The sequence below is a fragment of the Cricetulus griseus genome, chromosome 4 (assembly GCF_003668045.3).
Source record: "Cricetulus griseus strain 17A/GY chromosome 4, alternate assembly CriGri-PICRH-1.0, whole genome shotgun sequence".
NCBI lineage: Eukaryota > Metazoa > Chordata > Mammalia > Rodentia > Cricetidae > Cricetulus > Cricetulus griseus.
In genome coordinates, this window is record NC_048597.1 from 109637124 (window position 1) to 109662103 (window position 24980).

The window sequence follows — 24980 nt, forward strand, 5'->3', positions numbered from 1 at the left end:
CAGCCTGGTCTACAAAGGGAGTTCCAGGACAGCCAGAGCTACACAGAGAAACCCTGTCTTGAAAAACAAAACAACAAAACAAATATACTGTATGGATAGCCAGAGTCAAGCCTAAGGGGAGTGTGGCATTTGGATGCAGATCAGCCGCCCAGGGTAGATTCCTCAAAGGCTGAGATGTGTTAGATCAATGTCTGGCTGTAGGTGAGCAAGGGCTTTGTATGCAGTCTCCAATTCCTTCTTTTCTCCCTTGGCATTCAACATTCAGCAACTTTTATAACTCTCCCATTGGTATCTTGTTGGCTGGACTCAGTTCCCTAGTCACACACTGCTTGAGGAAGCCTGGGAAATGTGCCCTTTTAGTTTGATGGCTTGCTACATGCAGCTGAGTAACTCAAGCAGACTGCTTAGAAGGAGAAAGTGTGCTTGGGATTGAAGGTGATTTGCCATCCACCACCAGGGAATTAGTGCACACAGCCCTGAAAGCAAGGAGCAAAGAGCCCAATAGATCAGGAAGGAGCATTAATAGAGAGGGTCGAGCAGTGGCTCTTGGTAAAGTACCTGTTGAGCAAGCATGAGGGCCTGAGTTCAGATCCCCAGCACCACATAAAAAGCTAGGCATAGTGATATGTTCTTGGAATCCCAGCACTGGAGAAACAGATATAGGTGGATCCCTGGGCTCAATGGCCAGGCAGCCTAGCTTACTTGGAGAACTCTTGGCCACTGAGAGAACTATCTCAAAACAAACAAACAAAAACCAAAAATATACACACAATGTGGGCTGGAGAGATGGTTGAGCACTTAATCACTTGCTGCTCTTCCAGAGGACCTCAGTAGGTCCTACCTCAGCACCTACATCAGGTGACTCATAGCTCCAAGCAATCCTACACTCCCTTCTGGCCTTTGTGGGCACTGGCCTCATGTGTACAAGTCTACTCCCCAAGCCAAAGGTGGACAGCACCTAAGAAACAACACCCAAAGCTATTCTCCAGATGAGTGCACACAAAAGAAATAATCAAAAGGAAAGAAGAATCAACTCATTTAAGGGGGAAAAGAAGAAGCTTAAATATTGGAAATACAAAAGGCTTTTACTGAAACCATCTTAGTGATTTGTTGGAAATGGGTGACAGTATAGTCATTATTTTTTTTTAAAATACATATACATAGATAGGTAGATAGATAGATAGATAGATAGATAGATAGATAGATAGATAGTTATAGAGAGACAGTGTGTGTGTTTTACCTGTACATCTGTGTACCAAAGAGAGGATGTCAGATCATTTGGAACAGGAGTTACAAACAGTTGTAAGCTGCCAGGTGGGTGCTAGGAACTGAACCTGGGTCCCATGCAAAGGCAGCAAACTGCTGAACCATCTCTCCAGCCGCCTCCCCCCTTTAACTTTTGTGTTTCAGGTAGATGTCAGCAGTGAGACAGTAGCTAAGACAACATGTACTTTTGTAAGATAGTTGTTTGCTGTATATCTGTAGAGGTGGGTCACTTTCTATAAGATAGTTGTTTGCTGTACATCTGTAGAGGTTCGTCACTTTCTGCTTCCTAGGATGAAGTACTTTTTGATTATTGTTCTACATGTGTGTTCTTATTTATTTATTCATCCATCCATCCATCCATCCATCCATCCATCCATCCATCCATCCATTTATCCAGACATGGTCTCACCATGCAACCCTGCTTGGCTTGGAACTGGCTTATAGAGAAGGCTGGCCTCAAACTCTGTGGAGATCCTTTGCTTCTGTCTCTCAAGTCCTGGAATTAAAGATATGAGCTACCATGCCTGGAATTAAAGATATGAGCTACCATGCTTGTTTATTTATTTATGTATTTATTTATTAATGTATGTATTTTTTTTAAGTCAGGGCATCATGTAACACAGGCTGGCTTCAAACTTGCTCTGGAACCATGAATGACCTTGAATTTCTGATTCTCCTGCCTCCTAGTTTCTGCCCTGATATCTGTCAGTGATGGGCTATGACCTGGAAATTTAAGCCAAATAAATATTTTCTACTGTAAGTTACTTTTGGTCAGAGTATCTTATCATACCAAAGAGTGAAAACTAGAACAAGACCCAAAGCAGTGATACTGCTTGATTCAGATCAGCCCAAGAGATGTCTGGGAAGTGAACAGGTGAGCACTTTCAACCAAGGAAGGAGAAAGAACGGCATGCCACTCTACAGTGACAATCAAGCTTTCTGTGTAGTTGAGAAAAGGCAACCATGATTTTCTCTCATTTTACTGTTATTCTTCAAAGTATCTAACCTTCAGAGTTAACACCCAGTATGTAGTTAATGGTAGAGAAGGTGCTGACTGTGTATGATAGACACAGGAAAATTCGTACTTTTGGAGGTCTGCACCATGATCATCTCTGGTGCTGCCTGGGCATCACGAAGTGAATTTCCCTGGGAGAAGGGGCATGGGCTGCACCTCTAGGAAGGCTTTTCATGTTATCAACAATACTGGTCACAGAATCACAGAATGCTTTGGCCCTTCACCACTAACAGTGGTCATTAGATTTTTTTTACATTTATTCTCTCTCTCTCTCTCTCTCTCTCTCTCTCTCTCTCTCTCTCTCTCTCTGTGTGTGTGTGTGTGTGTGTGTGTGTGTGTGTGTGTGTGTGTATGTCAGAGGACAATTTTTGAGACTTGGTTCTCTCCTTCTACCATGTGGGGTTCTGGGGATTGAACTCATATCATGAGGCTTGGCAGCAAGCACCTTTTACCCTGGAGGCTGTCTTGCTGACCTCAGTAGTTCCCCCATCCACTGATCCCCCACCCCTGCCCTCTTGCTGATAGACTCTCTTCATAACCTTTAATTTCTTTGCAAGTGGGACCCTTCAAGGCTGCTCATCTCTAGTCCTGTTTTAAACTTTGAGCCGGCCAACCCCATTTGGGAGATTAGAATCAAACTCTCTTATGAGAATCATCACATTTGATTTATTTAAAGCAGAGTTTCAGGGGAAAGGGGAATTAAAAAGAATGATCAAGAGAGGAGCTAATGTCTGTGACTGACTGAAGCCAGAAGGAAGGATGCACTTTTTCAGATTGACATCTGAAAAACCTTTATTAGCACTTTCGGGAAGTGAAGATGCTAGAGACCATTTGGGGGTTTGTCTGATTTATGGTGATTTAAAGATAACTTGCACATCTGATGAGGGCCTGTAAGAAGGCACCACATGTGGGAAAAACTCCCTTGCCTTCAGAGGAATAGAAGAGTTACTCCATTAGTCCTTGAGGTGCTGGGTTGGAATAAATGCCATTTATATCCAGCTACTTGTTTCTAAATCCAGCCACACACTAGGGAAAAGTGGGATGCACCTGGGACCAGTCAGAAATGTTCAGTTTCACATAAAGAACAGTCTTGGGAGTTTCTGCGGTGCTGGGGATTGAAACCAGGGGCTTTGTGAATGCCAGGCAAGCACTACTGCTCCCTCTGTGTCATCTGAGCTGCAGCCCTGATAGGTTCTATGTGTGGTGTGTGCATCTGTGAACATATTTATTTGTTTATTTTTGTGCTCAGGTCAGGGTTTTATTCCTGTCAGGCGGGTGTTCTACCACTGAGCCACGGCCCTGACCCCCTCACTGGGGGATTCTAGGCAGGTGCCAACCATAAACCATGTCCCCTTCCCCCTCACTGGGGGATTCTAGGCCAACCATCAACCATGTCCCAGTCCCTTACTGGGGGATTCTACTTAGAGGTTCTACTGGTGAACCATCCCCTAACTCTATGTTTTTAAAAATCTCTTTTGTTATTATGCAAATAATTTTATCTTATTTTTTACATAGCCATGCCCTGTCCTCACCTTGTTTGTTTAAGATGGGGTTTCAAGGCCTTGAACTCAGGGTCCCCGTGTTTGTTATCTGGATACTAGAATCATAGGCATGTGTCACCATATCTGGGGTCCTTCTTAAAGTGTTCTAAGGTTGTCACCTTAGCTTTCTTTCACCACAGTTACCTCCTTGTAGAAATAGGACGGCTCCCATCTGAGACATCAAGTGAGTATTGGAATTTTAATGTGTGCACATCTTGAGTCAGTGTTAGTTTTGTCCCCATGTGAGGCCATCTCATTCTGTGTTTCAGTCAGTGCTATTTAGTCTCCCTCTTCTTTTTTGGTTTTTCGAGACAGGGTTTCTCTGTGTAGCTTTGGAGCCTATCCTGGCACTCACTCTGGAGACCACTCTGGCCTGGAACTCACAGAGATCCGCCTGCCTCTGCCTCCCGAGTGCTGGGATTAAAGGCGTGCGCCACCAACGCTGGGCCTAGTCTCCCTCTTTTCTTTTCATCTCTTTCAGTGGGGTGGCTCAGGGGATGGACCTGTAACATCCTTTGGCCAGTGCGTCCCTCTCCTTGTTGTTTAGTAAGGTATGCCCCTTAGGGAAGCAATCTAGATGAAAGTCACGATCACAGGCGTGTCAATGGCACTTCAGTGCTGTCCACCTTTCCTCTGGATTCTACTTAAAAAACTGTATTCACCCGTCTGTCCCCACATGCCCATCTCACTAATAAGCTTTCCATGAAGGGAACTTTACAGACTTCAGGACCAAGCCACCTTCTATTAAATGTGTTGTGGTGATATCTTTCTTGTACAAATAAAGCCTGTCTGGGGGTCAGAGAATGGAACTTGTCACTAGCTAACCATAGAGGTCTGGAGGTCTGTACAGACTGACAGGAAGTGAGTTGGCTGGGCCAAAACAGAATATAAGCAGGGAGAAATAGGAGATTGCACTCTTCTCTGCTAAGACGCTTAGGAGGTAAAGTGTGCTGTGGCTTGCTCCTTTTCTCTGCTCTCTCAGCATTTGCTTCTATATCTGTCTCCGGCTTTTTAGCTTTTTATTATCTAGACCAATTAAGAACTCATTTTACAGTGTATTAGTTTTAAAACTTTTGTTTGTGTATGTGTATGTGTGTGTGTGTGTGTGTGTGTGTGTGTGTGTGTGTGTGTGTGTGTGTATTTGAGATCACAGGGCACATGTAGAACTTATAGGATGACCTTATGGGGTTGGTTCTTTGCGTTTGCCTCCAGGTCCTGGGGGTGAAAGTCAGGTCTGAGGGCTTGTTCAACAAGTGTGTTTGACAGCCAAGCCATCTCCCAGGCCCTGTCTTTCCACTTGCAGGTTCAGCTTGCTGTCATTTCTGATTTTACTTTAAAACAACAGACACGAGCAACAGTTTTGTCCCTACAGGCACATGTCACTAATAAATGTTCCAGAGAGCGAACTTGATAAGCTTCAGTTAAGGACCAGGTCATCTATAATCAGTCTTTTTTTTTTTTTTATTTCATTTTGGTTTTGTTAAAGAATCTACATGTTCTTGAGCTCCAAAATCTTATGTTTAAACAAACAAGTTCCAGGAAGGAGGTTGTTTTCTTACTGTTTGGAACACAGACTGGGGTTGGCTTACATGGTATTTCTGGAAAGTTGATCTGCTATTGGGTTTATCGGCTTGATCTGAGGGACATGTGTGGTCACCAGTCACCTGGCATTCTTGTCAAATTGACCCTGTTGTGGTAGTTTGGGGAGATCTATGATGTTTGCTTTGAGTGTTTTTCCCAAACCCTGTGTTCCATGTGCCTCAGGTCTAGCCGCTTCTGTTCACGTGAGCTTACCACAGGCATGACGGATGGGCTGTCTCTGGGAATACTGCTAGGCGATTTGCTTTTCTGTCCATATCTTCAGACATACAAGTCAGTGTGCTGCTGTAAGTAATGGGGGCTGAAACGCAGCATCTGGGCAGGGCCACACCATGAGCATCCACTTACTGATTTTGGTGACATTGTTCTCTCACCTCTATATAGTACTCTTTGCAACAGGACCCACTCCTTCACCTTGTGACAGCGATCTTCAGTCGTGAGTGCTAGGATTACAGGTGTATGTCACCACACCCACATGTTATTTCAGCTTCTTACAACATACTTCGAGAACAGGCTTTGCAAGGCTTTGGTGGGAATGAGGGTTCAAGAGAACAAACTCACTCAACCTTCGCTCACCCTCCCTTTCTGAGAATCCCACATAATGGCTAATATTGAATGTTATTTGTCAGGACCGAGGAGACAAGCCTTTGGGGAGATTCTCTTGATTAGGCTAATTGAGGTGGGGCGACCCACTCTAAAGGAGGGGTGTGCCACCCTGGGCTTGGTTTGGAATGCATAAAAAGGAGGAAGCCAGCTGAGCATGAGCATGCGAGCGTGTATTGCTCTCTCCTTTTTGACTGCAGACACAATGCAGCCTCTTGCTCCTGCTTCCTGATTTCCCCACCACAATGGACCGCACCCTTGAACCATGAGCTAAGTAAGGCACCCTTCCTCCCTTAGCCTGCTTTTGTCAGGGTATTTTTACCCCAGCCAAAGGACAAGAAACTACCCCACCTGTCTGCACTGAACCCTGCCCTCATCAAGAATATCTTCCTCAGCCATTCTAGTGTTCACAGATGTCACCTGAAATAGCACCAAAGGTGTTACCTGAATGGCCACACTACAGATCAGTGGGTTTTTGCGTGGCCTTGACCATCTGGAGACTCTGTGATATCTCAGCATGATAGATGGGCTGGACTGAATAGTCTCACTCCTCAGCACTTGTCTGCAAGCTTCATCATTCCCTTAGCCTACATTTTTAGGAATGCAATTGCCAGATCAACAGTTCGATATTTTCCAGATTCCTTAATCACACGGCCACATTACTTCCAGAATGTGTGTGGAATCACAGTTCCACCATCAGGGAATGTGTGTGCCTGTATAGGAAGCGTTGAGTACTGCTGTTTAGAAGAAACAACCTGTGCCAATTTGATACTCCCAAATGGTACCTCATTACTGCTTCAGTTTGTATCCCTTTGATTACTAGTAAGTCGTGCCATATTTTAGGAGGGCATTTTCTCTTGTTTTGACACCACCTCAACTAGTTTGTCTTGAATTGCAACTGTCAAGATAAATCATTGGAATTAAGAGCTGTAGGCTCGGGCTGTAATAACCTCATCTGGAATGTGCAGTCTAATTAGAAGCAGCAGAATTCCAACACATAAATGTATAGCTTTCAACATGTTCTTATGTCTACATAAAGTACCCCAGAGAGCAGAGGATAAGGTATACTGTAGCCTCAGCTTTTGCTCTGACACCTGTCAGTATTCAAAGTCTACTTACTTTAGACAGTGAAGGGGACACTGGAACATTTTAGTTTATTAAAAAGTTTTTTTTTTTTTTTAACATTCATTAATTTGCCTGTCTGTATATTTGTGTGTGTGTGGCTATGTCACTGCATAGGTGTGGAGATCAGATGACAACTTCCAAGAGTCAGTTCTCTCTTTCTGTCTTGGGGGTCCCAGGGCTTCAATTCAGTTTTTCAGGCTTGGCAGTAAGTACTTTTGCCTCCTGAACCATCTTACTCATCTTAGAATATTTTTAAACACATAACAGGAATAGTACTATTTTATCAATGAATATTTCTATATATAGCATCTAAAGACTTAAAAACGACTATTGGGCCTGGAAAGATGTCTAGCAGGACACTGGGAAGCTCACACCACCTGTAACTGCAGCCCCAGGAGATCCAATGCCCTCTTCTGGTCTCCTTGGGTACGTGCACTCATATTCACATGCCCCCACCCAGACACATGTACCCCCACCCACACGTGTACACATACACATAATTAAAAATAAACCATAAAATAATAAAGGCTTGACTGTCTCCTGGCATGTGGTATATATTTTCTTTGAAGTATTTCGTTGTGTTAGGTACTTTCCTTGTCTCTGATAAGAAGCAAGGTGAGGGTGGAGAAGTTTACATAGTTTGAGGGAATGCAGTCCATCATGGAGGAGGAGGCATAGCTGCAGGCAGGTGCATGGTGGTGGGATGTTGTTCGAATTCCATGTCTGGTTGGAATAGGAAGCAGAGGTAGGTAAGGAAACTGGCTGGTTAGGATCCTTCATGCCCAGAGACTTAACTTCCTGCAGCTATGACCCACCTAAAAGTTCCACAGTCTTCCCAAGATGGTGCCACCTGCAGGGGGTTGGTTATTCAAACACATCAACCTGTGGGGGGCATTCCACATTCAAACCAGAGCAGTCACACATACAGAAAAAGTAGGCAGGATCTTACATAAACATCTGGGTGACTTACCACAAAAGGAACCCAGCCATCCAACGGCTCATGACATAGACCATGGGTGGTACCCTCAGTTCTCTCCAGAACATTCCTCCTGGCCATCCATCCTCTGTCCCCTCTCAGAATCAGAATCATAACTTCTTTGCTCACATCATAAGGTATTGTCTTAGGTAGGTTTCTACTGCAGTGATAAAGATCATGACACAGAGTAACTGAGGAGGAAGGAGTTTATCTCACCCTACACTTCAGCTAGCAGTCCATCCCTGAGGAAAACCAAGGCAGCAACTGGAGCAGAAGCCATGAGGGAATGCTGCTTACTGGCATGCTCCTCCTGGCTTGTTCAGTCCATTTCCTTATACCATGCAGGGCCACCTGCCCAGGAAGTGGCACTGCCCTCAGTGAGCTTGGCCTTTCACATCAACCATTAATCAAGAAGGTGCCTTACAGACTTGTCTACAGGCCAGTGTTATGGAGGAATTTCCTCAGGTAAGAGCTTCTCTTCCCAGCATGTCTAGTTTTGTGTCAAGTTGACAGAAACCAACCAACACCACGCACTTTGCCTAGTTCTGAACTTTATGGAAATGGAACCATGACAGTTCACTCTGTTTTGTGACTATTTATACATTTTCCTTTATGTGTTTCTATTGGACATGTGAAGCTATATTTTCTTTTTTGTTGTTGGTTTTTTTTTCAGATCTTTTTTTTCCTCATTTTTTTTAATTTAAGTTAGAAATGAGATTATTTTACATGTCAGTTTCAGTTCCCTCTCCCTCCCCTCCTTCCCTACCCACCACTAACACATTACCTATCCCATACCATTTCTGTACCCCAGGGAGGGTGAGGCCTTCCATGGGGGCGGGTCTACAGAGTCTGTCATATCCTTTGGGATAGGGCCTAGGCACTCCCCTGTGTGCTTAGGCTGAGGGAGTATCCCTCTATGTGGAATGGGCTCCCAAAGTCCATTCCTATGCTAGGGATAAGTACTGATCCACTACAAGAGGCCCCATAGATTTCCAAGGACTCCTCACTGCCACCCACATTCATGGGGTCTGGATCAGTCCCATGCTGGTTTCCCAGCTAACAGTCTGGGGTGAGCTATATTTTCATTGCTGTATCGCACTACTGGAATATGCCATAGTCTATCCATTCTATTGTTGATGAATATTCACAGTCCTTATGATTTTTTAGCATTGTGAATAGCTGTTATAGTATTCCAATGCATACCTGTTGGTATACACACATGCTTGTTTACATTGGCTGTAGATACGGTATGTATTCATTGTGTGTTCATTCACCTGCAGTAGATAAATTATGTATGTCTGTCTATTTGTTTTGTGGTGCTGTGAAAGAACCTAGGGCCTTATGCTTGCCAGGCAAGTGCTCTACCACTAAACCACACCCCATCCCCCAGTCCCTCACGGGAGGAGTCTATCGCTGAGTCACATTCCCAGCCCTTCACTGAGGGTTTCTAGGCAAGTGCTCTAACAATAAGCCATGCCCTCAGCCCTGATTTTGGGATTCTAGGTTGGCATTCTACTTTTGAGCCACACCCCCGTAGCAGCTAATTGCTACTACTAATAATGTGACTGCATTATAACAGCAGATTGTGTATAGAAGTTACTTTTTACCCTGGCTGCTAGTGTTTTCAGCCGATATGGTATTGGTCAAGTAGATGTTTGCATGTGGGTTTAATTTGTGTTTCTGTGTGTTGGCCACTTAGTATACCTTCTTGTGAGAGAGGGTAATAACATTTCTAAATGTTTTCCGGTGTGGAAACTTTTTTTTTTTTTTTTTTTTTTTTTTTTTTTTTTTTTTTTTTTAGTGTTGGTGGTTTGGTGGCCTCACATCCACACAAGGTGTTCCATCTCTGGACTTCAGCCTGTGCAAACTTAAGGACATACTTTAAGATTTATTATTTTATGTGTATGAGTGTTTTGCTACCCATGGAGGTCAAAAGAGAGCATCGGATCAGTGAAGGGACTGTATGCAGGTGATGCTGTAGGAGGGGGAGAAGACATAGCTTTGTAAATTCGCACTGGAAAAGTCCAGACTATAATGAACACTGAGTGCAGTGTCCAGTTGGTTCTGCTGAAGGACCCATGCCTTGACATCTGTTGTGGTGGTGTGTTTTGCTTAATTGGATTTCATGGTTTCTGTTCTCAGTTACGAGACTGCAATTGTTCAGACACACAATCCATTTTTAGGTCAAGGCCATAGGAGAACAAGTGGGGGGGGGGACCACATCCAGCCTGTGGGCCAGAACACAATTTGTCTTTTTTTTTTTTTTTTTTTTTTTGAGACAGGATCTCCTATAATCCAGAATTGCCTTGAACTGACCATGTAGCCCAGGCCAGGCTTGAACTTGAGATTTTCCTTCTCCAGTCTTCCAAGTGTGGGAATCTTTTAATTTTTTTTAAATGGCATTTTACAATTTCTCTCTAGAGGTCATTCATATGTTTTGTAAGATTTACTCACAAGTATATAGTGTTAGATACCACTGGTAAATGATATTTAATATTTTTTTATTTTCAAAAATTATATAGATAGGTAGGTATTAGATTTTTGGATACTTACCTTGTATTACAAACACTTCTAAAATGATTAATTCTTTGTTTTTCAAGTCATAAGGTATGTTTAAAAAGATCTTTTAAGTGTTGTGTGTGTGTGTGCTGCCACACATATACCACAGTGTATGGGCTACAGCACACATGGAGGAGGAGTGTGTGTGTGTGTGTGTGTGTGTGTGTGTGTGTGTGAGTGCTGCCACACATATACCACAGTGTATGGGCTACAGAATGTGTGGAGGAGGACAGCTTGCAGGAGTTGGTTTTCTCCTTCCATTATGTGGGTCCCAGGCATCAGATTCAGGTTGTGAGACTTGGTGGCAAGCACTTTTACCTGCTGATCCCTCTTGCAGGCCTGTGGTACCCTTTCATCTCTTAATTAGCATCAGCTTTGCTGTGTGATATAGGTTCTAGAAGAGGCCCAGCACTACCTTCCTGTTGTCTTCTCTGGATCCTGGTGGGACATCTGGTGTTTACTGATGAATAAGGACTTTGCTGTTGACTTTTACCAGTCCTTGTCATTATTCTGGAGAAAGCTCCTTTTGTTCCCAGCAAGACACTGATAACGGTTGAGTTCACATGCTCTTTCCATGTTGTTGAGTAGATTTGTTCTTTGCTTCTGTTAATATGGTGAATAGCACTGATTTTCAAACACCAAGCCATATCCCATCTCTGAAATAAGCCATGAAAGTTGCCATGTATCTGTTTTGTGTTATTGGGCTATTTTGTGCATTAATATTTAAAAAGTGTTTCTGTGTTCCAGAGAGATGCTGAACCATAATTTTCTTCTTTTTTGATTCTTTTTGTTTTTGTTTTTCAAGAAAGGGTTTGTCTGTGTTGCTTTGGAGCCTGTCAGGAACCCACTCTGTAGACCAGGCTGGCCTCGAACTCACAGAGATCCACCTGCCTCTGCCTCCCGAGTGCTGGGATTAAAGGCATTCACCACCAACGCCCGGCCTTCATTTTTGAAAAGATTCATTTTATTTTTATTTATGTATTGTGTCTCTCTATGTTATGCAGTTGCCCTTGATGGCCAGAAGAGGGAGCCTTCTCAAGGGGCTGGAGTTACAGGTGATTGTGAGTGGTCTAGAGGGAACTGAATCCAGGTCCTCTTTAAGAGTAGCAGGCACTCAACCTCTGAGTCATCTTTCTAACTCTAATTTCCTTCCTTAACTTTTTTTAAATTTAAAAATTTATGTTATTGCTTTTTAAAAAAGTGTATGAGTCTTTTGCTTGCATACGAGTCTGTGCACCATATGTGCTGCTGGTGCCCGAGGGGACCAGAAGAGGACTTTGGATGCCCTAGAATGAGTTTACAACTGTGAACTGTCATGTGATTGCTGGAATCAAGCTCATGTCCTCTGGAAGAGCAGCCTGTGCTCTCAACAGCCTGTGCCATCTCTCCAGCCCCATTAGAAAAAATTTTATTCCTTCCCAGTTCATACATGTATATAATATATTTTGATCATATTCACCCTACTTCTCTCTTATTTCCTTTCCACTCCCACTGAACCCCTCCTCAGCAATTCCGTCTGTGTCCATGTGCCCCCTGACTTTCATGTCTGTTTTTTTTTTTTTCTTTTTCTTTTTTTTCTTTTTTTTTTGACCCATCTGAGTTTAATTAGGGCTGTTCAGATTAACTGAACTGTAATTTCTTTATTCAGCTTTGTCTTTGCTAAAAGCATTACAGTGACTTCCCTATTAAGTGCAAGGTGTTCCCCTGTGCACCGAAGAAGTTGGATGCTACAGTTGAACTGCGTTCACAGCTAGAGCAGCATTCTCGTTTCCCTTCCCTTGATCAGCTTTAGTAAACTGTTTTCAAGTCCAGTAAACCTGATTGTAATCATCCCATAATGCTCTACTGCCACCTGTGTGTCCCCAGGGTTTATATTGTTCCCTCCTCATCTGATCCATTCACGATGGCAGAGTTTTCTATTGCTCTCTCCACTTGTTTTTAAAATGTTATTCAGTTTTTAAAAGCTATATGTTTATTCTCTCTCTCTCTCTCTCTCTCTCTCTCTCTCTCTCTCTCTCTCTCTCTCTCTCTCTCTCTCTCTCTGGAGTGGGGGGCAGAGGAAACCTTGTGGGAGGGAGTCTGTTCTTCCCCTTCCACTGTGTGAATCTGAGGGATTGAACTCAAGTTATCTGGCTGGCAGCAAGTGCCTTTTAGCTTGCTTTGCTGGAACCTTGCCACTTAAGTCAACTTTTTCCTGGCTAACTCTTGACATTGCTGCTAAGCTGTATTTCCTGACAATTTCCTCTCCATCTCACCTTTTGAGTTTCTTTGTTTTCCCCAGTGTCTATGCTGCTGTTTACATACATTGTGTGTGTGTATGTGTGTGTGTGTGTGTGTGTGTGTGTGTGTGTGTGTGTGTGTGTGTGTGTGTGATGCACACACATGTGTGAGCCATGGTGCATGTGGTGAAGTCAGAGGGTAGCTTTCTGGAGTGGGTTCTCTTCACCTTGTTGGGAAGTGTCTGTCTTATTTCTGCTGGTGGGCAGTATACACCAGGATAGCTGATCCTCCTGTCTCTGTCTCCCATCTCTCACTAAGAATCCTGTGAATACAGATGTGAGCCTTCACATCTGGCTTTTTATATGGGTTCTGTAGATTGAATTCAAGTTACCAGGGTAACATGGTAAGTGCCTTTATCTAACAAAAGTGGCAAGGGAAAGAGCCTATTGTGGCTCACAGTTGAAGGCACAGTGCAGCAGGGGATGGGGAAGTCAGGACCACATGGCTTCCAGAGTCAGGGACAGAGTGATGTATTTATTACTGCTGCTGCTTAACACCCTCTCCACAGTGCAGCCCAGGGCCCCAGCCAGGGCAGGATCCTGCCCACAGTTAGTCTCTCTCCCACATCAGTCAATGTAATTAAGATAATCCTTCAAATGCATGCTCAGAGACCCACCTCCCACGTGATACTAGACTCTGTCAAGATGGCATTAACCAACCCAGGCAGCATGAGAGGCTGTCTCAAAATAAATAAATAAAAAGTTGCTTCCCACTCTGTTTCTGGCAAGAGTCTTCTGTTGCTACCTCTTTTGCCTTTGAGGATAAGGAGGCCAAGCCTGCTTGGGACTCCATTTGGGAAGATGGAGACAGTATGCAAATAAATTATTTTACTACCTTTTTTTTTTCTTTAATATGTGTGGGTATTTTTCCTGAGTGTATATCTGTGCGCTATTACCTGGTGCCCATGGAGGCTCTTTGGAACTGGAGTTGCAGATGGTTGGGAGCTATCTGCCATGTTGGTGCTGGGAGTCAAACCCAATTGCTCTGGAAAAACAGTCAGTGCTCTTATCCACTGAGCCATCTCTCCAGCCCCAGGGACAATATTCTTCAAGCTTGAAGGAGACTTCAGCCAAGTGGAGCCCACCCTGGGTTATCAGACTGGAGCTTTCTTCCCCTTGAAGAGAAATAAATGTTTTTGCAGAATCAAAGTTCCTACTTTAGTAAAGAAAGACTAAAGATCAATACATATTAAGTAGTTAGAAATGAACTGCAAATTACCCACAGAGTAAGCACTTGGGAGGGAATAAAGACGTTAATGAAACAGAAGAACATCCACAGAATAGAAATGATGATAAAAACCAAAGTTGGCTCTTTTCGAAAAGCCTATAAGACTGCAAAATCAGTCAGTGAAACAAGGTAAGACTAATAATATCAGGGATGAAAAGGAGTGTGTCTGGACTGAGTTACTGTTCTCTTGCTACGAAGGAACCCATGACCAAGGCTACTTATGAAAGAAAGAATTTAATTGGGGCTTGCTTAGAGTTTCAGAGGGTGAGTCCATGTCCATCATGGCAGGGAGCATGGCTGCAGGCAGGCAGGCAGGCAGGCAAGCGTGGTGCTGAGCCCTTACATCTTATCTGAAAATGGGAGCAGAGAGTGAGACACTGGGCCTGGTGTGGGCTTTTGAAACCTCTAAGCCCACCTCCAGTGACACATCTCCTCTAACAAGACCTCACTTCCTAATCCTTCCCAAACAGTTCCAGCTACCTAGGAACAAGCATTCAAAACTATGAGTCTTTGGGAGCCACTTTCACGCAAACCATCACACTGGACATCTTGAGAGTTTCAAAAATCAGAGGACTAGCGAGGTGGCGCAATGGGCCAAGTTGTTGCCACGCACAAGCATGAGGCTCTTGAGTTCAAATCCTAGAACTCACATGAAGCCAGACTTAACAGTGCTCATCTTCAATCTCAGTGCTGGTGTTGAGATGGGTCAGCTAACCTGGGTAAGGCAGCAACAAACAACCAAGGAAATCCCATCGCAGAAAAGGTGGAAGGCAAAGACGGACAATCTAGATTGGCTTCTGACCTCCACACATGTGCTGTGGCATGTGTATGACTGTCTTCATGCATGCTCACAAGTTTATATACATATACATCATCTATACATATACACATATATATGAAAGAAAAATAAGTTATTTTGAATGACTTTGTGCCAATTAGATGAAATGTACAAAGTTTTAGGAAGCAAAGCTAGAAAAACTTAGCACAAGAATAAACTAGGGGACTTGAGTCTGTACTGGTTAGATTTTTTACCAACTTGACACAAGATGGGGTCACCCAGGAAGAGGGAACTTGAATTGAGAAAATGCCCCATTAGATTGGCCTTCAGGCAAGCCTGTAGGGTGTTATCTTGATTAATGAATTTCGGGGGATGGGCCCAGCCCACTGTGGGCGGTGCCTCCTGGGCCTGGGTTGAATACGAAAGCAGGTTAGCAAGCCAGTAAGCAGTGTGCCTTCATGGTCTCTGTCTCAGATCCTGCCTTGAGTTCTTGCCCTGATTTCCTTCAGTGATGGACTGTGACCTGTAAGCCAAGTAAACCCTTTCCTCCCCAAGTTGCTTTTGGTCTTGATGTTTTAGCCCAGCAATAGAAAGCAACTATAATGGAGTTTATGAATTATTTGATTTCATTATTTATTTACTTACTTACTGAGACAGGGTCTCAATTCTGTATCCCTGGCTGACCTGCAACTCATTCTGTAGACCAGATTGGTCTCAAACTCACAGAAATCTACCTGCCTCGCCCTCCCAAGTGCTGGGATTAAATGTGTGCACCACCATACCCATCCTATTTTAATATTCACGTGCATGTGCATTCGTGTGTGCATTCGTGTGTGTGTGTGTGTGTGTGTGTCTGTGTGTCTGTGTGTCTGTGTGTCTGTGTGTCTGTGTGTGTGTGTGTAAGTGCAGTGCTCTTGGAGTCCAGAAGAGGGCACCAGACCCCCTGAAGTTAGAATTGCAAGTGGTTATGGTGCTCCTGCTGGGTCCTCTGGGTCTCTAGTCTTCTGGTTTTCTAATGTAAAAACCCACCCAGAGAGAGTTCCAGGCCCAGGTGGTTTCATGGATGACACACCAGTTAATTCCAGGAAGGACTAACACCAGCTCTACACAGCTTCTCCAGGAAGACATCCAAGCTCTCGTGAGCTCAGGCTTTATCATTTGCAGTCACTTCTGGCAATCAGTAATGGCTTTGCTGGGCATATAGTGCATACCTGTAATCCCAGAACTTAAGTTGTGCTCTGACTTCCGCAGCATGCTGTGATATGTGCACGTACACACTTAAACCAATATAGTTTTTATTTTTAAATTCTCAAAGTGTGTTGCATATTTCTGGAAGTCAATAGTTGGATCCTAAACATGAACACTAAGCAAATAACCAAGAACAGCCAGGACTCCATTAACGGACATGGGAAGACCTGCTCTAACAGGACATCTTGGCTTTCAATCCATTTCTCTTTCATTGACTAATCTTGATAGCAGGAAGCGGTGGGTGGGGGAGGCAAGCTTATGATTATACTGTGCTCAGCAGCAGCTCTGGCCTCTGCCCACTAGATGTCAGTAGCACCCCCACTTGGGGAACCCACCAAGGGTTCTCAAGGTGTTACCTGTGAAAGGAAGTTTCAAATTTGCAACACAATAGCCCCAGGGTTGCAGAGTTGCCCCTGGTTCAAAAGCACTGTTGCTACTGGATAGCCGACTTTGTCACTGAGCAATAGTGTTAACAGCGTACAGCTGAACAAACTGGAAAAGCTGTAAGAGCCAGCAGGGGACCCTCAGGTGTAGATACAGGCTTTATTATACTTATTACAGTGGAAGATTGGAGTATGAGTTTAGTTACACATCTTTAAAAAAAGATGTTTATTATGTGTGTGTGGCTATGTGATTTCAGAGGCCAAAAGAGGGTGTCGGATTCCCGGGAGCTGGAGTTACAAGCAGCTGTAAACCGACCAGTTTGGTGGTAGAGAACAGAAGTCAGGTCCTGTGTAGGAATGGCTAGCACTCTTGACCACTGAGCCATTCTCTCATGCCCTCACGCCTTTTTCCGAGTCAGGGTCTCATGCAGTGCAGGCTTGCCTCGAACTTGCTGTGTATCTCAGGATGACCTTGAACTCCCCTCATCCTTCTGCCTCCATCTCCTCAGGGCTGGGATGAAAGACATGAGCTACTTCATGAACCACTGGTTCATGTGGTGCTGGGGACAAACATCAGGCCTCCCTGTAGGGTAGGCAAGCACTCTACCCACCGTGTCACACCCTGAGTCTTATTTCTTTGTGTGTTTTATCTCAGTTTTACCAGGTGTAGCAGATAGAAGCAGAAACAGAGAGACAGAGCAAGCATACACTCAAGCTCAGTTGCTAGCATTTCTGTGGCTGGGGATCCCATCTCGGATCACCTGCTTGGCTACCGTGTGGCTTTTAGCAGCTTACTTACTCACTCGGCCTGGTTTTCATATTTGTCAAATGCAGATTATAGTCACATGAATTTGGTAAGATTCCTTCTGAAGTTTAGATAGATGCTAGAATCTTGGAAAGACACAAAACACTTGTAACAACATCTGACACACAGCATGGGATACACAATAAATATCAGGCCAGCTTGGGCTACACAGTGAGTGCTGGGCCAGCCTGTACTATACAGTGCAACCTTGTTTCCAAACAAACAAAAAAGTGGGGTTGATGTTTCTTTTGTAGGACTTAGCACTCCATGCTGTAGCACTTAGAAATCAAATCATGTCAAGTACCAGGGATCCATTTAAACACCTCATTTAAAAACTCAATGACAGAGCTGAGAGGGCTCAGTGTATGAGAGTGCCTACTAATCTTGCTTTGTTTCTCTTGCTAGCATCCTCAACAGGGCACTTTTTCAGAGACTTGTAAAGTTCACTTCCGTGGAGGCAGAGTTTTGTTTAGGTCTCTCAGAAATGTGTTTTTTCTTTTTAACTTTATTGCACGTAATTTCATAAATGAATCACTGAGTTTTTAATAGAGATGTTTAAATGGAATATTCTCTGCCTTCTATTCTGTAAGTGGTCATTGCTGGCATAGAACCATTCCTCTGTTAGGGTTGCCTGAGTTTAGTTTTGGTGTGTAAGTGTATGATGTACGTATGTGTGGTGTATTCTTGTGAGTGTGTGGGAGTGGTGCAAGGGTCCGTGCTGTGTGTGGAGGCTTGAGGAGGATGCTGGGTGCCCTGCTGTGTCACCCTCTACCTTATCACCTGTGACAGGTTCTCACACTGAACTTGGAGTGAGGCTGGCAGCCAGTGACCCAGTGACCCTCCTGTCTGCCCCGGCAAACCCCTGCACTAGGGTCACAGGTGTGTGTGGCCATGCCTGGCTTTTTGTTTGAGTCCTGGGGATTCGAACTTGTGTTCTCATGCACTCTCATACACTGAGCCCTCTCAGCTCTGTCATTGAGTTTTTAAATGAGGTGTTTAAATGGATCCCTGGTACTTGACATGATTTGATTTCTAAGTGCTACAGCATGGAGTGCTAAGTCCTACAAAAGAAACATCAACCCCACTTTTTTGTTTGTTTGGAAACAAGGTTGCACTGTATAGTACAGGCTGGCCCAGCACTCACTGTGTAGCCCAAGCTGGCCTGATATTTATTGTGTATCCCATGCTTTAAACTTGCTGAATTCTTGCCATGGCTTTCCAAGCCTTGAGCTTACTGGATTAAAATTGCTAAGCTTACACAAACCCCCTATTTTACAAAGGAATTGATCATACTGAGGAAGGAAGCATGCTAGGTCTGCATCCCATCCTACCTCGAGTTTATTTTAACCCACTGCTGCTCTAGGCTCAGAGAGGTGGTGAGTATTACTTGGTGACTAGCCACTTTTTTTTTTTTGCATCTGAGGGTTTTTTTTGTTTGGTTTTGTTTTTTGATAGCTTTTTGTGGTGATATCTTTCTTGCACAAATAAATGTGGTGATATCTTTCTTGCCTGTCTGGGGGTCAGAGAATGGAGCTTCCCACTAGCTAACCATAGAGGTCTGGAGGTTTGTACAGACAGACAGGAAGTGATATAGCTGGGCAGAAACAATATATAAGCAGGGAGAAACAGGAAATCACTCTCTTCTTTGCTGGGATGCTTAGGAGGTAAGGTGTGCTGTGGCTTGCTCCTTCTCTCTGACCTCTCAGCATTTGCTTCTATATCTGACTCCGGCTTTTTATTATATAGACCAATGAAGAACTCCCTTTACAGCTTCTTAAGAAGCCAATTATATTACTTACCTTTCACTGCTTTTGTATGTATTTCAGTCATTTTTGCCCTGGCTTCTTTGATTTGATAATAAATTTCTAGAAAACTTTAAAACAGGATAGGCAGTTTTCTGTGAGTCTAACTGGGAACATCCCTATTATTTTTTAAATTATATGTTTGTGTGTGGGGGGGTGCATGCATGCGAGCATGTGTGTCTCTCTGTGTGTATGTGTGTGTACCTCTCTATGTGTGTCTCTGTGCTTGTATTTGTTTGTGTGTGTGTGTGTGTGTGTGTGTGTGTGTGTGTGTGTGTGTGTGCGCGCGCGCGCGCGCGCACGCACCCATGGAGGCCAGAAGGCATCAGATCCTCTGGCACAGAACTCTAGGTGTTGTGAGCAGGTCCTCTGCATGAGCAGAATATGCTCTTGACTCCTCAGCATCTCTGCAGCCCAGTTCTATATGTCTTCCATTTGGTGGCAGAAGCCTGATAGCTATTTAAAGGGAATTTGGAAGTTTCCTGTCTTGTCTTGCCTGGTAAAATGCCTTTGTAAGCAACTAAGTAGACAGGAATGAATGCCCTTGATGTACCTGACGGGTACTTTACTATACATCTTCAAGCCTGCTCCATGGAAGATCTCAAGCCTTTAGGGAACTGTAGGGCAGCCTTTCATCCCAGCCCCCAGGAAGCAGAGGCGGGAGAATCAGAAGTTCAAGGTCATGCTTGGCTACATAGTCCATTCAAGACTAGCCTGGACTACAAGACACTTGCCTCAAAAAATAAAAATAAAACATGCCCTCAAGTGTTTCTTCTTTTTATGAATTATGCTCCTCCAACCCCCACCCCCTGCCCCCAAACACAGAGGTAGATAGCATGGAGTCCTTTCTTTTCTCTTGATTATTTTGGTGGCCTGCTCACTAGGACACCTGGGAACTTGCCACACATTGTCCCCATGTCACCCAGGTCTGGCCTCCTCTCAAGGGCAATGTGTTTGATTTCAAGCTATCAGTAATGGTCTTCCAAGGGTTTCCGGTATGCCCTTGAACCTTATTCATTTATTTCGGGCTCTGGAAGGTAGCTGACACTCTGGTTGTCTGTTTTTCATAGTCTTTAGTGACTACGATCTTAATGCTTTTTGAAAAAAACCTGGACCAATTTGGGGTCTTATGGATGTTGGTGATTACCCATGAGCATAACTTTCCCGGAAATAAGAAATGCCAAAGATTATAAATTACAAGAGAGCCAGAAAGAAAAGAACAATAATTCATCTTATTCATGGTCCACCTGATTGTTGTCTGAGTGCAAAAGGTTATGTGAGTTAATTTTCCATCCCCTAAAGTGATTTAATCAACTTATTGCTTACTTTTAAAGTTTTTATTAGTGTGTATGAATTTATTTAATAATGGGTTTCATTTTGTTATTTTCCTACACATGTATAGTACGTTCAGATCATCTTAGCCCTCCATTGCCCTCTTCCATCCTCTACACCATTATCCTCATAATCCTCTTAATTTTTCTAACAAGTCTCCCTTTTGTTTAATGCCCCTTTTTTGTGACCCAGAAGCACACACAAACACATACATATGCAGGTGACCATGGAGATCAGACAATGACTTCAGATCTACTGGAGCTAGAGTTACAGGTGGTTGTGAGCTGCCATGTAGGTGCTGGGGACTGAAATCAGGTCTCTGTGAGAGTAGCCGGTGCTCTTAGCAACTGAGCCATCTCTCTAGCCCACAATGATATAGTTTCTTACATTAGCATGGGAAGATGGGTCATTTTACAGGAGTGTGGGCAACTGACCAGTGGCTGCTGTCCTGGAGAACTTGCTGTTTCTTCAGTAGTCATTTTGTTTGTTTTTTAATTGAGTGTGTGTGTGTGTGTGTGTGTGTGTGTGTGTGTGTGTGTGTGTGTGTGTGTGTGTGTGTGTATGTAAGCACATGTGAGTAAGGGAGACAACTTGCAGGAACTGGTTCTTACCAGCCACCAGGCAGGTCCTAAGTGGGTCCTAGAGACCGAACTCAGGTTGTCAGGATTGGCAGCAAGCACCTTTACTCACCGTGCTGTCCCACTAGCCCTCTTGTTCCTACTGACACTAATTCAGTTTGTGTGTGTGATAGGCCGCCAGTTGGTGACTAACATGGTTGTAGATACTGGGCATGGTGTGAGGGCGTGAAGAAGACATGTGCTAGCAATTTGTGCTTTTGTAAGGTGTATGAGAATCTTTCTATCACTGATGTTTTCTGTCTGTCTGCAAAATGTAATTTCAGGGGCTGGAGAGGTGACTCAGTGGGTGAGGCACTTGCTGCTCTTCCTAAGGACCCAGGTTCTATTCTTGGCACCCATATTGCAGGGGTGGGTCTGATGCCCTCTACTGACCTCCGAAGGAACTACACTCATGTACACAAACCCATACACAGACACACTCATACACGTAACCAATGAAAAATAAAAATCTTTTGAAGAGTCTTGTGCTCTACCAATTGAGCTAGCTGAGCAACCCATCTTCTTTTGAAAAGTAACTTCAGTTTGTAGACGTCCACAGGGGCTCCACCTGACCTGTGTTGTCTGTAGGTCAAGGTTGTTGAGTGAATCTGGAACTTTGGCTCAGTTTTAAACCAAGTTGTTTTCCCTGTTTCAGCAACAGCGAACAGTCTACCGACTGACACTTGTGAAGTGTTGGAATGTGGAAGAACTCCAGGCCTATGCTGAGTTGGTGTCCTTGGGGAACCCTGACTTCATCGAGGTCAAGGTGAGCTTTCCTGGCTAGTGGTGGGCATGCTGCAACTTAGAGCTGGCTGGCCAAGGGTTGGGGGAAAAGCTTTCAGTATTCCTGGTTATTTGGTTCATAAACTCACCAAGAAGCTGGCTCTGTCCTCTGTTGGTTTTCAAAAGCATCCACTTTGGTGCCTAGAGAGTTGGCTCAGTGTTTAAGAGCACTTGCTGATTTTCCAAAGGACCTGAGTTTGGTTCCCAGTTATACATCTCACAACCATCTTCGACTCCAGCTCAAGAGGATCTAGTGCCCTGAGGCACTGTATATACACACACACACACACACACACACACACACACACACGTTTTTAATCTCTCTTTTTTTAGGGTAGAAAATAAGTTTAATTATGGGACTGGGCAGTTATAAAAAATCAATCATTATACCAATTTATTTTTACAGTACATCATTGCTGCATACAATGTGGTCAGTTTATACTGACAGTTTACATATTTGGTATTGGGTTTAAACAAATCTTTGAGAGCTTCTCCTATGATGGAAGGTAGACAACACGAGATGAGCTGAGAAAGTAGTGTTGGAGTGAGTAATTAGACTCTTACAGTGGTATATTTCAAACCTATTGCAGATGTCATTGGTAGTCTAGTGAGCCGTGTCCACCTGTCACCTTCAACAAGACGCCAGTCTGGGGCTGATCTGGTTTTAACTGAACTGCTACCCATTTTTCCTGCTGTTAGCCCTGCTTATTTTGCCCTCAGCTATGTAAGTTAAAAGATAATTTCTCCATTTAATTTATTCATTCATTCACTTATTCTTTGTTTGTTTTTTAAGATAAGGTCTTATTCTGTAGTCCAGACTAGCCTGGGACCTCACTATGTAGCCCAGACTTACGGACCAGCTAGCCTGGCATACACAAAGGCAAACAATGAGATCCTTTCTCAAGCAAGATGGAAGGCAAGGACCTGACACCCCAACACACAAACAAAAAGACTGGAAAAAAAAAAAAAAAAAAAAAAAACAGTACCAGTGTTTGTGCATAGTGGCATAGGCATGTAATCCCTGCACCCATGATCACAAGTTCAAACTCATCCTTGATTATACATGAGCTTGAGGTAAGCCTAGGCTATATAAGACACTGTCTCTAAAGAGTGTGTGTGTGTGTGTGTGTGTGTGTGTGTGTGTGTGTGTGTGTGTGTGTGTTTATTGCACTAAAGTCTTTGCTTAACTGGTGACATAGAAGGTGGGAATGTTTTCCTGAGATAGAGAAAATTAGGGCGAATTTGGGGAGACATTTCCTGAGTTCCCTGTTGCCATATTAAATTTAGGGTAACTTCTAAATATTCAAGTATAACTTTAAAGAGGTCACCGTTTAGGGTTAAGGCTGGGCTGGAAGTGACAGTTTGAAACCCTGCCTTTGAGGTAGAGCATGGAGAGGCTTTCTGGGTGCCAAGAGCATCCCCAAGATGACTGAATGGCAGGAGAAAAATCCCCATCTCTGAAAGCCAGCTCCTGCTTTCTGAGTGTGCAGTTTTGAAACTGAATATTCCCTGAGTCCCAAGAGGGGAAGTTGCAGCATTTTACTGCTCCTTTAGAGCTAGGCTCTCTGTAGGAGGGGTTGTAGGAGTGGGCACCCAGGGCTCCTGCTCTCCGAGCCATTATCATGTTATCTCTGGTCAGGAAAGAGACACTATTTGGTTTTGAAATTGCTCTTAAGTTCAAAGGTTTCTGTTGGCAGGAGTTCTAATGACGCACAAATGCAAACTATCTGAAAATAATGTCCTGGTTCAGGGGAGGCTTGCCAACTGCAGAGATTACTGACTTTTAATTTATGGCTTATCTATTAAAAAATGTTGCCACAAATTATATGGTAGTAAAATCTTTGTTTTTTTATTATGCTTGGCTGGATCATGGGCACCTCTTCTCTCCCTTTCTTCCCCCCCCCTTCCCTCTCCTCCTCTCACTCTTGCCCTTTCTTTTGAAGTCATGTTTCCTATGGTAAACATTTATAATTTGAAAAAAAATCGGCAAATATTATTATAATTTTCTTTTTAAACAAGATCTTCTGTAGCCATTATATCATGCAGCTAAGGATGACCTTGAACCCCTGATCTTCCTGCCTCCACTTCCCAAGTGCTGGAATTACAGCCATGTTCCACCATGATACTAGTGGTTATTTACTGGTAATAGTAATTGCTGTGTTTTGTTAGACAGTGAATTTCCCTGTTGAAGTTTTTGTGTGTTTGGCACCTGTTCGTGTGACTCGGAAATAGAGAAAGCTGTTACAAACCCATGGTTTCTTTCAAGCAGCTTCCCACTTGGTTGTTTTATCTGCATACTCAGCAGTGTGTCCAGTACTACTTGTACCAACCCTCACTAAAATACCCAAGGGGAAAACTGATAGAGATGGTTGGAGACATGGTTATAGTATTGAAGTACAAAAAAGTAAAATGAGCTGGTTTGAGAGATTTTATCTTTTAAAATTCTCAGAGAAATGTATGGTCTAGCAGCAGTGAAATTATGTGTCACTCGGAGGGCAGAAGACAGCTTTTAGGAGTTGGTTTTATCCTTCTACCATGTGGACTTGAAGACCAGATTCAGGCTGTCAGCAATAGCCTTTACCCACTGAGCCATGCCACCAGCCCCTTATACTACATTTTGTTTACCTGTTCATCTGTTGATGGACACCTGAGCTGATTCCACATGCTGGCTGTTGCAAATAGAGCGGCAGTAGGTACGGACATGTGGCTGTCTTGTGGGCACCTGGAGTTCTCCCTGGGATTCTGCAAGGGACAGGCTGCTGAGAGCATGCTCTCCCTGAGAGAATGGGGATCAGTTAGAGATTAGCACCACTGAACTGTCTCTCCAGCCCTTCTCTCACTATTTACTTTGAAGCAGGCTTTTGCTAAGTTGCCCAGGCTGGCCTTGGACTCATTTTGTAGCCCAGGTTTACCTTGTCCTTAGCCTTAGCTTAAGCCTCTGCCTTAGCCTCCCCTGGGGTTACAGGTGTGCACCATCACATCCTGAAACAGGACTGAGGACATGGACTAGTGGCAGAGTGTTTGCCTGGGATCTGTGAGGC

The 24980-nt window shown here is 43.8% G+C and overlaps 1 protein-coding gene across 3 annotated transcripts in view; it reads left to right on the forward strand.

The window, feature by feature from the left end:
• The window catches only part of LOC100751910 (S-adenosyl-L-methionine-dependent tRNA 4-demethylwyosine synthase TYW1), an 83010-nt gene that overhangs the window by 43695 nt on the left and 14335 nt on the right, over nt 1–24980 (forward strand). For 2 of the 3 annotated variants that reach the window (XM_035443371.1, XM_027416096.2), the window contains one exon: nt 21812–21922. In XM_035443371.1, coding sequence (XP_035299262.1) covers nt 21812–21922 — 111 coding nt within the window. Of the gene's footprint in view, nt 1–21811; nt 21923–22529; nt 22665–24980 lie in introns of those variants that run through there. The other variant, XM_035443372.1, reaches the window with a different exon arrangement.